The sequence below is a fragment of the Panthera tigris genome, chromosome F3, assembly GCF_018350195.1.
Source record: "Panthera tigris isolate Pti1 chromosome F3, P.tigris_Pti1_mat1.1, whole genome shotgun sequence".
Lineage (NCBI taxonomy): Eukaryota > Metazoa > Chordata > Mammalia > Carnivora > Felidae > Panthera > Panthera tigris.
In genome coordinates this window covers 21,706,365-21,722,375 of record NC_056678.1, presented here as the reverse complement: position 1 = coordinate 21,722,375, position 16,011 = coordinate 21,706,365, and the positions used below count along the sequence as shown (strand labels likewise).

The 16,011-nt window shown below is 37.1% G+C and overlaps 1 protein-coding gene across 3 annotated transcripts in view; it reads left to right on the top strand.

Annotated features, from left to right (window-relative positions):
- Positions 1–15,761, top strand: part of PLA2G4A (phospholipase A2 group IVA) — a 159,979-nt gene extending 144,218 nt beyond the window's left edge. For all 3 annotated transcript variants that reach the window (XM_007096240.3, XM_007096241.2, XM_042976797.1), the window contains 3 exons: positions 4,886–5,081; positions 6,597–6,754; positions 15,175–15,761. In XM_007096240.3, the coding sequence (XP_007096302.1) occupies positions 4,886–5,081; positions 6,597–6,754; positions 15,175–15,306 (486 nt within the window). In that variant the 3' untranslated portion in view covers positions 15,307–15,761. The remainder of the gene's footprint in view (positions 1–4,885; positions 5,082–6,596; positions 6,755–15,174) is intronic.
- Positions 15,762–16,011: the final 250 nt, after the last annotated feature.

Genomic DNA, 16,011 nt, shown 5'->3' with positions numbered 1-16,011 from the left:
TTATTAAACATAGCATTTACAGATTTACCTCAAATATTAGTTTCCTAGGGCTGCCATCACAAATTATCACCAATGTAGGTATCTCAGGGCCACATTTCCTCCAAAGGCTCTATGGCTAGAATTCATCCTTGCTTTTTCCAGCTTCTGCCAGCTCCAGGCTTTCCTTGCCTTGTTGCTGCATAACTCCAATCTCAGCTCTGTCTTCATATGGGCTCTCCTATATGTGTGTGTGTCTTCTTATAAGGATCTTTGTCTCTTATGAAGACATTTGTCATTGGATTTATGCCCCAGCCAGATAACCCACAATGATCTCATCTTGAGACCCTCAGCTTAATTACATTTGCAAAAACCCCTCTTCCAAATAAGGTTACATTCACAGGTTCTGGGGCAGGGTGGGAGGTTAGAGCACATGGACTTCTGTTTTGGAGGGCCACCATTCAACCCACTACACCTGTATTTGTCATTAAGGATCAGATGCCTATTGATGAGCAGATATGCCCAACATTAATTTCTCTACGTATTTTTGTGAAGTTATAGTAACGTCTTGGTGAAGAACTAAAGAGAACTGTAAAGTGCTATGTAAATACTCTACGTTATTAAATATACAAAATTATTTTCACACCCATTGCATTATAAAGCTCTTGGATCCTAATACCAGCATGCTTTTTATTGGAAGCGATGATGATCATAACCAGAAAATAGTGAATTCTAAACTGTAGATTCTATCCATTGTATCTTTTTTTTATTGTTTTAATGTTTATTAATTTTTTTTGGGGGGGGAAGGGTCAGACAGAGAGGGAGACAGAATCCAAAGTAGGCTGGGTTGAAACTCGGGAACAGCAAGATCATGACCTGAGCTAAAGTTGGCCACTTAACCGACTGAGCCACCCAGGCACCCCTATCTATTGTATCTTATGTTACTTGCTTCGTTCATTTTTTTTAAGATTCAATTTATGTTCATATTTATACTCCATACCTCTTCCCAATCTAAAAATGGATTGTAAATATTGAGAAACATCATAGAAAGTACATATCCTAGGTTTGGGCAGAGAAAATGCTCGTTTCCTCTAGAGAAAAGCTAATTTAGTAGATACAAATATATATTTATACATTTAAAAATACATATAAATATATATTTATCCACATATAAAAATAAATAAAATGTCACATATATGCCATTCACACTATAGTTTGTATATATTTCTATTTTATTCAGGCTGTTTTTCTTATCCTTCACAATGTTTTTGTGCTCAAAAATGAGTACTTCTTACAAAGTGTTGCTTTGAAGGGTACTCACAAATTTTTGTCTCCACAGAAAATCATTTTAGTAGTATGTAAATTTGCCATGAATTAGTCTATGGAAATCAGAAGTGTGAGGTGTCCAACAACCAAAATGGATACTTGTGGTAGAAAACAGTTCAGGCAGAGTGCCATAATTTGCAAAGCAGCAATGTTCTTGCTCATGGCATTCTTCTAAAATACTCTTTTCTAACTCGTCTGCTCTACTCATAGACTGTGTCATTGTTTCTCAGTCTTGACAGAGAAACGAGACATCGGGGAGGAGGTAGTTTTTCCATCCTGTAATCACCATCTCTACAGTCATCGGATTTTAACGTTTTCCACAGCAGGATCATATCAGGAAAGGGAAAGTTTCAATCGCTTCCTGATTCCAGCATAAAATATCTAACTAAAAATAGCTTGGTCTTTTACCTCACACAGTTCCTTTTCCTCTTGTGAAGAGGAAACTATCCACACATAGTTAGTCATCCTGAGTCATGTTTGTAAACACTAGAAAGCTCTTTTTTTGCCTCGTTCTCACGCAAATGATCCACAGTATGAACTTTTGGTTTTATTTTGGTGTTGAATAATCTTGAATGAATAATTGTGAAAGTGCCAGACAAGAACTAAACTGAATAATTCAATGGAACAGGGAGCAAAAAGGGGCTAGTGATAAAAGTTTCATCAAATTTCAAACCAGAATTTATATGTATATCTGTATATATATTTCAGTAAAATATAATCATATTTTGCCTAGTAGTTTATGAAATAACTGCTTTAATATACATTATATCCTTTGTTCCCCCCAATTTTTATTTCTTGTAAATAAAATGTAAATGGCATTGAGAGTTAATCAACTTAAAATTCCCAACATTCCAGAAGCATCAAGAGTACTGAAAGGTTCAATGTATACTTTTATGTAAATTTAAGGTACTATTTTAAATATAAACACAAATATCAGAGTGCCTGGGTGGCTTAGTGGGTTAAATGTCTGAGTTCAACTCAGGTCATGATCTCATGGTTTGTGAGCTCAAGCCCCACATTGGGCTCTGTGCTGACAGCTCAGAGCCTGGAGCCTGCTTTAGATTCTGTCTCCCTCTCTCTCTGCCCCTCCCCCACTCTTGTTCGCTCTCCTCCTCTCTCTTTCTCTCTCTCTTTCTCTCAAAAACTAATAAATATTTTTAAAAATAAAATTACAATTAAAAATATATATACAAATACAAATACAAATATTTAAACTATAAGTTATACTGTTAAATATAAATTACTGAGTTTTTTTTAATACATTACCTCATTTCATCATCACAGCAATCCTGAGGAAAATAATAGTATTAAACTTTACACACAGTGGTAGAAAATAAGTTGCTGAGAAATAAGAAACAGAAGGAATAGAAGTGAAATGGGTTTGAGAGTCTACTATTTCAGGGATAGTGAACAACCTGGTCCCTGTCTGGTTGGTTGGTTGGTTGGTTGGTTGGTTGGTTCTTATGCTTCCCATTAGGGGAATATCAGTACATACTTCAACCCATAAAATAATTTCATCCCTGTTAACTTGTGGTGGCTCAGCAGTTTGACTCAGACCACCCAGGTAGCAAATCAAGGTGTCTCTGTTTGAGGTTGGCCTTTCAGGCTGCACAGCCCACACATGAAGCCATCCATCACATTCGCTGCCTCTATCATATTGCACTATAATATCTGTTATTCCTCTTTCCCATTGATTTATAATCTTCAAGGATTCAAAGACAGCCTTTGACTTATGCCTAGAACAAAACAGGTGTCTGATAATAATGGTTGAATGAATTAATGTATGCTCTGAAGAAATAGTCCACATACACTGCAAATCTCATGGTGAAGACTCTGTAGCGTTTACGACAGTTTTAAACCTAAGGAATTACTTGGTCACTATCTCTTACCCACCAGGCTATAAATCCCATAACAACAAGAGTTTCATTCACTGTGATGTTCCCACCTCCTAGCATGGAGCTTTGATTTGCAACTGATGACTATCATCGAATCAATTGATGTGATTGATGACACAGAGTAGTTAAAATAACTTAAGATTGCAGTGATCATTTCCCTAATACCTCACCTCTATAAGAATTTCTCTAATACTGTACCTGTCTCTCTTTCTTTTTCCTCTTTTCTTTCCTCACTTTTCCCCTTCCACCTCTTTCCTCTCTTTATTGGCATTTATTTATCAAACATTTGTATAGCAAATCATAAGTGTCAGACACTGTTCTAAATGCTGTACAGAGATTATTTTATTCGAATGGCAATCAGGAGATATGTATTATTATTATTATTACCTTCCTTATTTTACATTTGAGGATATTGAGTATGGAGACACTAAGAAACATGCCCATAGGCTCAGAGCTTGTGCTTTAACTCAGGCAATCGGGCCCTAGAGTCTGTGCTTTTACCACTGAGAGTCTGCTTCTTATTTTTCCCACTCCCCCTGAAACTGTATATAAATATAAATAGGCTCAGGGACCCTGGGTGGCTCAGTCGGTTGAGCATCCAACTTTGGCTCAGGTCATGATCTCACGGTTTGTGAGTTCAAGCCTTGTGTCGGGCTCTGTGCTGACAGCTCAGAGCCTGGAGCCTGCTTCGGATTCTGTGTCTTCCTTTCTCTCTGCCCCTCCCCTGCTCATGCTCTGTCTCTCTCTCTCTCTCTCTCTCTCTCTCAAAAATAAATAAACATTGAAAAATATTTTTAAATATAAATAAGCCCTATTTATGGCATCTGTCAATATTGATTTATGTTTTCTAGTTCAACACTCTGTGTGCGTGTGTGTGTGTGTGTGTGTGTGTGTGTGTATGTCTGTGCGCTTACCCACCCTTTAGTCAGCCTTGATGCAGAAACAAATCTAAAATCTCAGTGGCTAACAAAAAAACATGTGTTCCTTGGTCACATTACGTGTCAGCAGCTACAAATCATCTGCTGTGACTATGTGTAGGTGTCTTCTCATTCTGGTGGGAATGTATAATTCTCTTATCAGGAAGGGAGCTAATATGTGGAAACAATCACACCATTGCGACACCCACTAACTAAATGTTTGGTTTCCCTGTCTGGCCCACTCTTGGCCACTACACATTTAATAGCATTCTGAGGCCAGAAGCTAAAATCTTTTTATAAACAGAAGATTTAAAAAAAGCTGATTCAGAGTAATTCAGATATGTTAGCATACATGAAATTTATTAATTTTAATTGGTTGTGTTAAGAAGATACAGATAAGAATTCAGTAATAGAGTGTTCCTCATTTAGCTTCTTCAGATCTTTGACTCTGAAGGGTTATAGATAACCAGAGCCCTAATATTTTTTTCCTATGGCAATTACATCAATATAATTTCATTCAGTTCAGTCCATCAGTAAATTTTCACATGCCTCCTATGAGGCCAAGAATTAACATAATAGCGAGTTTGCTTGGAGGCAACTATGTATCTTTTTACACTAATGAGCTTCTTGTGAACAAGGTCATTATTCATCTTAGCAAGGAGCACATTGCTAGGACACAGTCAACACCTAATGAATATTGAACGATGGCCAGACCAACTGAATACATGAAAACTGAAAATTCCCGAATGCATCTTTACCTCTCCTCCATAGGAACTTCTACTTGCAGAAAAGTGGGCCAGAATGAACAAGCTTCCATTTCCAAAGATTGATCCCAATGTGTTTGATCGAGAAGGACTGAAGGAATGCTATGTCTTTAAACCCAAGAATCCTGACGTTGAGAAAGATTGCCCAACTATCATCCACTTTGTTCTGGCCAACATCAACTTCAGAAATTACAAGGCACCAGGTACGTTGGGAATATATTATATCTGTAGAGTAGAAATCTGGGAAAGGAGCAAGACTGATGTTAAGTGGTTTTATAATGGTACTTGCTGTACCAACTATTAAAATTTTGAATTCTTCCCTTCTCTTAATAAATAGCTACTATCCTGAGACCCCAAGTACTTCCCCTCTTTCTCACTCCAAGATCCCTGAGTTCTTCACAATTCAGAAACTGATATATTAACATATCAATAAAAGTCTCTGGGGTTTTACTCCAGAACCTGGGCTTGTGTTTGTTCTGATTGGTTGGTGCCCTTGTCATAGGGATTGTTAAATATTTTGAAAAATCACCCATGCAAGAAAACCCTTGTTTCAGAACAAATCAGGCAAAAACTCTGAGAACTTTAAGTGACCACAGGATTAATATAATACAACATAGCTAGTAATTTCAGGTTGCCATGTTATATTTTGTAGAAAAAGAGAATCAAGTTCAAGGCACGGTCATCCTGTTTTACTACATCCAGAGTCTATAGACTCTTCAATATCCTAGAAGATACTGATTAACAAAAAGGAGATCTAGAGATTGACGAGCGGGATGCTCAAGGCCTAAAAATCATATTATCCTCGAACCAGAAAGTGCAGTTGTGAACGGAAAGATACAAAAGATAGTCATGGAAGATTTGACAGGGGTTGATGGAAAAGAAAGTGATCTTCCAGAGAGTGGAGGAAGACAAAGAAAAGATCAGTCGGGGTGGGGGGTTGGTTACTAGGAGTCATACTTCAAAACAAGAGAAGGAAGAATTGGCTGGCATTTTCAATTATTGAGCAGTAGAGTACTTAAAACCTAGAGAATCTTCTATCACTGTTAATACTCAAGAAGAGGCTGTGTAGGGGATTCCTGTGGCATGAACACAGTTAGATAATGTCTTGGTTCAGATTCCCCCAGAAGCACATGCTGAGAAAGAATTCAAGGGCAGATGGTTTATTTGGGTGGACTAGGGAACCTTAGTAAGGGAGTGGGGAAGTGATAAAGGAAGGTAGACAAGCAAAGATGTGTTAGTAAGCCAGCTACCATGAGGAGAACTTGATCCTGTTGGAATACTCTAGGAAAAGGAATAGAGCCTATGCTCCAGAATCATCCTTCCTTTTCATGCAGCAATAGGCAAGGGAACTGGAGTATTTATATCCTACTTCCTAGTGTCTTTGGTTGACTACTGCCTGGGGCAGAGTGTTATTTACCAGACTTTACATCCTGCTGTTAGAGAGCAAAGCAACCTTCCCCAGTTGCAGGATGGGGTAGAAAGTCCTTAGGCACAGGGATGCAGCTGCTGGCAATTGGAAATTGCCCAGGCAGAACACATAGAAATCCCGACCCAGGGAATATGGGTGAGAGCAAAACAGTGCGTACTACAGATTACATGACCCCAGTGGGGGGCTCCCAATGTTATGTTTATGGCTATTTGTATGTTTTATTTCTTGGGTTTTAGAGATATTTTGTAGTTTTCAAAATCACACCAATTAAGACTCTTTGGGTATTTAGGTATCCCAAGAGAAACTAAGGAAGAGAAAGAAATAGCTGATTTTGATATTTTTGATGACCCCGAATCACCATTTTCAACCTTCAACTTTCAATATCCAAATCAAGCATTCAAAAGGCTGCATGATCTCATGTACTTCAATACCCTGAACAACATTGATGTAAGTATCTCCTGTGATCATTGATGGTGTCACATACTTCTATATCACATAAACATAGCAATACCTTTTTAATTAATTAAAAATAAAGTTTATGAATGATGCCACCCAAAGTGTACAATTTTATTTTTTGTAAATTATTTTATTACTCTCCAGAAGAACCCTATAAAATTCACAAATAAGAAAAGCAATCTTTCCAAGATTGCTTTTGGGCAGAGCCCACATTTTATACTATTATTTGATTGAAGGATTGTTTAATACTCTCAGCTTCTTTCCCAGAGTATCTAATGTATTCATCGTATGATAAAATAAATTATAAGTAGGAAGAAATGTGATAAAAAGGAAATATAAGAGTAGGAAAATGAATGTAATAGAAGTGTAGTTAATCTGCTAAAATATCAGGAGCTTTCATAGATACACTCATGCTTTTAAACGTCTTTATTTTTGTATATCTTGGGAATGTTGCCATCAGTCACAGCCTTCTCATTTTTCACCTATGAGATATTAAGTATGCTTTGCATTAGGAACTTCAGCAACAAGTCATCCTCTTCAGTATTAGTCATTCCTATCCCCAATAAATCTGCTGCTAAGATTCTGCGTCTATGTGACATTCTGTAATCTCTAATTCACCATTTAGGAACGTGGTTGTGTAACTGAAATCATGTTGGTTTGTAGTTCCAAACCATAGTGTCTAATAAATTACTATCAGTTGTGAAAGCCCAAGTTCAGTAGCCTAATTGGATTTTGCACATTAAAAAAAAGAATAAAAGAAAAATAAAGGTATTAAATGGAGAGGGAAAGGTATCCTATCTGACTTACCAGTCTTTTTGGATACTGTACGAATGATGCCAAAGAAAGCACAGTATGTGGATGAGTGTTCCATGTGCACTAAGAGAATTCTGGCACGTCTGGTTCACTTGTGGGTTTAGTTGGCCTGAGACTAGTGGTGATCAATTGTGTATAGTTATAACAGTTATGCCATAATATGTTTATTAATCAGTATCTTTAATTTTTATAAACATGAAATTTTTCCCTAATAAGCTTCAGTTCCTAAAACTCTGAAATGGTTTCTTGTCAGCCTTTACTTATGAATAATATGTGATAATTCACATCAAACATGCTTAGTAGAGTTTATAGCATGTATCATTTTCTAAATATATTTATCGTTTTCTTTTTTCTTTTATCTTACAATCAGTGGACATCTGAAATCCATAGGCTACATTGTTTCTGTGGTGATTGTAAAAATTTAAAGAATATTAAGAGAAAATCAGTATTTTAATTTTTAACTTATAGGGGGTGAACAGACATTCTCAAAATAGAGTTGTGTTTTATAAAACCTCATGCTGTCAGAAGAGAACTAAGGGGTAATATCATAGTAATCCTATATCTGGTATGAAACCAGCAAACTCAAACCTATGTATTCCTTGGGATTAAATGCATTAAACTTGACCATTTGTCCTCAAATGGAAAAAAATATAGAATATAAGAATATGTAAATACCCTGTTAGACTTGGAAAAATAAAAGAATACCCACACATACATATGCATATTTACATCTGCATATTTACATACCTCTATATAGTCTGAATGTGTGAGTGGATAGATATAGATATATAATTTAAACAACTACATTTCTCTCATTGCTTTCACTTCTGGTTTATATAAAGTCTGCTAAGCTATTTGCTATAAAGAATGATACAGTTCTATTTATATATTCTCAAAAGTAGTTTGACACGTAGATGAACAAGCAAAAGCCTAAGCAAAAATGGACTGAATTCCAAAATAACTTTCCTGAAATATAGCTCATCAAACATTAATTAATAAAACAGGTTTAAATTGCTTCTAAGAATGTTTCTGGCATAGAATGTAGAAGTAAGGCCTTGGGCTTTATATCTTATTTAGATTTCAAAGGGGCCACTTGTGTGACTTTGAATAAGCTACTTTTGGGGTCTCAGTTTCCTCATCTCTAAAACAGATGTAACAGCACCTATCATAATAGCTATAGTGAATCATCGGGTGATGTGTGTACAATAACCTGCAAACAGAAGCCGCTCAATAAATGGGAATCTTACCTACGTGTATCTATATCCTATACCATGCTAGATACCCCCCAAGACCTTCGCAAATGCCCAGAATTAATAACATAGACAAGTCTGTACAGGTAATAGTAGCCTAGGCAGTAAATTGGCAGGGGGGAATGGGAGGTCATGAGTGAATGTGAACTTCCTCTTAAATTTTATGACCATTGAGACTTGTGTTCAAGTGATTCCTGTGTGTGTGTGTGTGTGTGTGTGTGTGTGTGTGTGTGTGTGTGAACGTACACGTGGGTACATTTCATACCCAGCCGGGTAGGAATTCCAGTATTCACTGACATTTTATCTCTTTCTTGACTATTCCCCCAACCCCTCACTTGTAACCAAGGAAACAAATTTTATCAGAATCAAAGCTTCTTGATAAGGGATGATAGAACAACAAAACTGCCAGGGCAGGATGCTGGAGAGTTCATTAGGCTCAATCATTAGCTAAATCATTCATTCCCACACCACCTGAATAGCGTAGCTTACTAATTCATACTTCAGCAACACAGCACATATTTACTTCCCATGGACTGTCAGTTGCTTGCCAGTTGTGGACAGAAATTCTTTTAATGCAGACCCCTGACTGCCAACTCCATAGAAGATGGTTTCCAAGTTTGTGGCCATGGCCACTGTCGGCTTGGGGCAAATTTTCATCTTCGATTAACATTCTGGCTTAACTTTTTACTCTGAAAAGGCCACCCTGTCTCTGACAGCTGTATGCTTCTGTTGGGTTATTTTCCCAGAGATCCTAGCTGGCCTTCTTTGCTAAAGCTAAATTCTAGTTCACCGTTAGAGAATTCTTGCTCTGTTTCTGCTCACATCGTGACAACAGCCTGGGTTTCTCATTAGCATCAGGTTTCTGCACTTACTCAGTCCTCCCAAATTCTTTCTCACTGAACATTGCCTCGGTGCTTTTACAATGGCGGTATTTCATTGGGTGGGGGCGGGCGTGGGGGCTGGGTTTTTTTGTTTGTTTGTTTGTTTGTTTGTTTGTTTGTTTGTTTTAAGAAACCTACCATAGAATGACTTATACCAAAACATGTGGTATGGAAATGAAGGGCCTTTGGAGTCAGACCAAATTGGGTGTTCAAATCCTTGCTTGCTGCCTCTTGGCTGGGTGATCTTGGACACGTTGGTTAACTTTTCCAAATTTTGCCTCCCTCACTTGTAAAGAGAAACAATGATACATATCTTACAGTAAAATATTATTAAGTAAATTATTATTAAGTAAAATAATGTAATTTAAGGGCTTGGCATGTAAGAGACACTATAAATTGAAGCAATTAATATGATAATGATAATAATTATTATCAGTGTTCATATTGTCTTCTACTTTTACTTATAAATTTAAACCCTTTGAAAACTGTAACTTGCCTTATTTACCTTGTGTCCTCCAGAGACATTGATCATGATGCCAGGCACCTAAAATAAATATGCGATAAAGTTTTTGTGAATGATTTTTAAAATGTCATTGAGTTACTGGCTGAAATTATTGAAGAGTTTGATGTCATATGAGGAGAGGAGAGCAAGTGGCAGGACACAGGTCTGTTGGTTGGAGGCAGAATTTCTGACCACACAGAAACTCTACACCTTATATGCCTGGGCATGGAGCGTGCTGGACTCATAAACCCCCAATTTGATCTGGAGGGAATATGGCCTCTCCTTCCCAGGACCTTGTTGATTTAACTGCCACAGGGAAATGCACTGTTAAACAGCCTCACTCATTCAGTTGATTACTTTGGTAGGCATATTCTAAGGTTATGTGTCAACTTATTCAACATGTTCCAATGATGCATAATAATGAGCTTTTAAAATTCTTTCGCAAACAGTTCTTTAAAGCGGAAAATACTAGATGTTAATTAAAATGAGGAAAAGCATGTATCCAGAAGTACTGGTACTTAATTCTTCATCATCATCATAAGAGCACTTAGGTACAAGTTAAAGTTTTTATCTTTTCCAAAATAATTTAGGAGACCCTGACTGGCTCAGTCAGTAGAGCATGGGACTCTTGATCTCAGGGTTGTGAGTTCGAGCCCCACATTGGTGGAGCCTACTTAAAAAAAGTTAAATTAAAATATTTTCAAAAACACAAAGAGGTTAAAAAAATAATTTAGAAGCTTATTATATATGATGGCCTAATATGTTAGTCCCCAAATCATCTACCTTTAATGCTGCCTATAATCTCTTTCCATCTTATTTATTCATTAACTCAACACAGATTTGTTGGGTATCTACTGTGCCAAGCACTGTTTTCGTAACTAAGGATATGACAGTGTACAAAACAAAAAGAACAAAAAAAAACAGTTTTGAGTGTTTAAGATAAGCTAGATATTCTCCCCTAGAATAGTTAACACTTAAAATTAGCCTATGAGGTAGGTATCTTTATTTATATGTGAAGAAACTGAGTCAAGGATAACGTAGGCAGATTGCTGGAAGCCACACAATCATGTGAGGAGTCATGATGGGGGTCACAGGGTTTTTTTTCTCACTTTTCCTCATTTTTGAAGCATCTTTTTCTCAAGAAGCCTTCTTTCCCGTTTCCCAAACATAGTCTCCTTTCCTGCCAGGCCAATTCCCAGATGTTTCCTATGCATGCCATGATCTCCTATCTTCAGCCCGTTTTACAAGATAGTCTAGAATTCTACTGAGAATGCCCAGTCCATCCACCACACTTATAGAATCTTCATGTCCTTCTATTCATCTCATTATCTCCATGAGTTGAACTTTGTTTTGATCAACTTTCCATGCATTCATTACTTTGACAAATATTTATGGTTCTCCTTCTGTGTTCTAAATGCTGGGATCAAAAATGACAAGACTAATAGGGTGCCTGTTTCTATGACACTCGGTTTATTTTGGAAAGGCAGGCATTTGCTGGCAAATTCATAGTAATTTAGACCAGAATATCTTCTCATAGTCTTCTATGTTTGTAATTTTTATTTCTCTTTCAAAATATACAATAACTTTCCTCTTGGGGATCATTTTTCATTTTCTGTTGTGGGAATTCAGTATTTGCTTGTGGATTGCTTCTAATCTCATGCCTCTAGGGGAGAAGATCACATTTAACATGTTTCCTTTTCTTATTCTTGGCCTTTATTGCCATAGATTTAGAGTCTGGATCAACATTTGAAGGGTACTGAATGGCACAAGTGAAGGATGACATAGGTCAGTCATACTTAGGGATGAGCAGGGGGATGGAGAGGTTTGAGAGATGAGGGCTGTTGTAGTATAACATGAAAGGGAAGAATTTGGAATCTCAATGAATTTCAGAGGGGAATGAAAGAGGAAATTAGATACAAACACTATTGAAGATTACCCCTAATACCATTTTAAAAATAGGAAGATTCAAAGATGGCATATTGCCTCTTTGGTTTTTTTTGGGGGGGGGGGTGGCTTTTTTTTTTAATTTAATTTTTTTATTATTTATTTTTATTTTATTTTTTTAATATGAAATTTTTTGTCAAATTGGTTTCCATACAACACCCAGTGCTCATCCCAACAGGTGCCCTCCTCAGCACCCATCACCCACTTTCCCCTCCCTCCCAACCCCCATCAATTCTCAGTTTGTTCTCAGTTTTTAAGAGTCGCTTACAGTTTCCTCCCTTCCTCTCTAACTTTTTTTTTCCCCTTCCCCTCCCCCATGGTCTTCTGTTAAGTTTCTAAGGATCCACATTAAGAGTTCTTTGGATACATGTGATCGTACCATGGATCATGCCAGAAAGTTTGGATTTAGCAACTGATGCAGTATTGAGTCTAGTCTCTTCTGTTTATATCACAGAATTATAAATCACAACAAAGGGCTGTTTTCTGCAGCCATCTGAAAAATCTGGGCAATGCCTTCATAGTATTAATGTGCCACCTAGTGGTTCAACTTGCACATTTTAACTGTGATTTGGGATTTTCAGTTAATAAATGTAAATATTCATTTTCCTGTATAAAAATGGCCTGTTTTCTAGAAACACCTCCAACGTCCACTTACGGTAAATCCACTAGTTCATGATACTGATACTGCTCATTTTTGCGTGTTTATGAATTCATTATAAAGGAATTGACATTCATTATTAGTATAAGTTCCCTGTGGTTTGTTATATTTTAAAGCTTTTTAGGTATTTGGAAAATAAATCATTGGTTTTTATTTTACTTGGGTATTTCTCTGCAGTGAGGGTTCATGTGCCTTGTGATGGCATGGTGAAGGAGAAACCAACTGAAAACTTGCTGACATAAGATCTAGAAAGGCAGAGAGATTACTAAAAGAAGACGTAGGACACACTTGATAGAATTGGTTTGCTGACTTCTACCATATAATAAGCCCACAATTGGATATACCTTGTGTGTTTATTTCTGGTAGACTTTATAGCCTCACATCCAAATTAAAGCTCCTAAATTCTCGCACACATGGTCAGTTTAAAAATAACAACAATAAATAGGTGCTAGTTAGGGAATGCTTCCTACGTGCCAGGTATTGTGCAAAACACTTTATATAAATGATCTCCAATCCCCACAAAAGCCAAGGTTAGTATTATTATTCCCACTTTAAAGAAGAGGAAACAGGAGTGCCTGGGTGGCTCAGTCAGTTAAGCATCTGACTTCGGCTCAGGTCGTGGTCTCTCGGCTCTTGAGTTTGAGCCCCTCATCGGGCTCTCTGCTGTCAGCACAGAGGGCACTTCAGATCTTCTGTCTCCCTCTCTCTGTCTGCCCCTCCCCTGCTTGATTTCCCCCTTTTCTCTCTCTCTCTTTCTCTCTCTCTCTCAAGAATAAATAAATTTTTTTGAAAGAAAGAAAGAAAGAAAGAAAGAAAGAAAGAAAGAAAGAAAGAAAGAAAGAAAAGGAAGGAAGGAAGGAAGGAAGGAAGGAAGGAAGGGAAGAGGAAACAGGTTCAAGGATTTAAGCTAATTCCCCTTGACCTCACATAGCCAAGAAGTAATTGAGCCTGGAGGTCCTTGGTCAAGGTCTCCTTCACAGGCCTGAAGCCTCTTCTGTCACCATAGAATTAATTATGTTTCCCTTACTCATGGGGAAAATGGCGTCAGCAAATACCCGCTTTACATAAAAAAACTCAGTAACAGTTGAGCCCATAAGACAATTAAATATACATAAATGATACTATGTTTTATTATATATATTCTCTCTATATGATTTAAAAATCATAGAGCAAATAAAGGTGTCCCATTTCTGTGATAAATCCCTCTTTCCAGAATACAACTGTTTGTTGTTTAAAGTTACCATTGGAGAATTAGAGGAGCCTGCCCTTCGAGCCCAACACAAAGTCACAGAATATTAGTTACATGTTAGCACTACTCAGCTCAGTATCTCTCTCTTTCAGGCATTGACCTGGGCTTGCTCAGTGACACTGGCTGTGGACATGAGTTTGCCAAGGCTTCCTACCTGTGGCCAAGGGCTCAAACACAGGCAGATAATACCTTAATGCTGTTTAACAGTCCCTGGGGTAGAGAATAAAGGGGATTGTAAAATTATCCCTGTGATTTTCTTCTGTGCCCTCAAACTTTTACCTCGTTGGTTAAGATGAAATCCTACAGTCCAGTCCTAGGGAATAGAGTCTTCCTGATTTGGACAGGGTTCCAAAACAGCAGCAGAGCCAGGCCTCTCTGCCAAAGCCCATTCCCATTCTCTGCAACAACTGCTTCAACCAAATTCCAAGTCTTGTCTTCTTTCCAGAAGTTCTTAAGTAGGTTAACTTCACACCAGAAGAGAGTATGAAAATTGCAGTGGAAGTTCTTAGAGGTTATAGTCACCATTAATTTGAGTATATATGAAGATTATTCTGAATAAAAAATAGTGATCATCCATAAAATCACTAAGTATGGCATTTTCTAGATAGAGGACATCCATGTTTTATCCCTGTACTTGTTTAGCTGAGAAAGCAGGGCAGGTCTTCAGCAATGCCTCTTTTCTCTGTAGGTTTAAAGAAAGTCTTCTACTTCCTTGTGTTCCCTCATTTCTGCTTATCCACTAACAGCAAAGGACATAAATTCTAGATTTACTTGTTTCTTCCCTCTTGACACCTTCCCATAGAAAACCAGAATAAGGATACATTTACCAGGTTACAAATGTTTTATTCACAATTTTATCAGCACAAAATCTGGAACATTCCCAGAATACTGCTTTCTCTTGTTGGGGAGGGAAGATTATCTGGATATGAGCTTAATAAGAGTATAAATGGTGGGATGTTAGAGCTAACTATACACATGCATGACTCAGAGATTTCTCTCTCTTTCAAAAAGAAAACTATACTAAAAAGATCAATTAGATATTTGTTTTGACCAAACAAATGCTTACAGGGGGCTAGAGCAATACTAATTATGCATACTTTACCTCTATTTGCAGGTGATAAAGAACGCCATAGTTGAAACCATTGAATACAGAAGACAGAATCCGTCTCGTTGCTCGGTTTCTCTTAGTAATGTTGAAGCAAGACGATTCTTCAACAAGGAATTTCTAAGCAAACCTGCAGCATAGTTTGTGTTGTGGAAAGGGTAGCAATTTCTGAAGCTGAGGCAGTTTGAAATGCCATTACTACTGGATTTGAAAACACAGTATAGATGTTAGTACTGATCACAAGAGACTGGCTGATACTCAAAGTTGAAGTTACTTAGCCGCGTGAGAATTATACTGTTATAAATTTGTTAGGTTGGCAGATGTGATCATGTAAAATTATGCTCAGCTACATTCTCTGTCAGTATGAATTTCCTGATGCAAATGTAGGGACATACACTGTCGCTAAGACATTCCTCACCAACTATCTTATGTGTCCTCTTTTTAAAAAATTGTTTTAAGAATCTTTAACGGTTCAGTCTCAATAAGTAAGATTTCGCATTGTGTGTAAATGTTATTCACTGACTGGATTTATTCATACCGCGAGACAACACTATTTTTTATTTATATTATGCATACATACATACATGAAATAAATACATCAATATGCAATTAACATAACAGATTTTTTGTTTATTTTTAATGGGGTATTGCACTGTAAACTATGAAACATTCTCAGATTCAAAGGTTTCGAACACAAAAGTTGTTAATCTTAACTGGTAATGTGAAACGTATCATTTTAAATCATGGTTATTTTTCTTAAAGGAGAAAACATGTAATCTGTTGAACAAATGGTATGCATTTATTCATCAAGTAGAAAAAAAATGTAACTTCTTCTAGTTTAATACT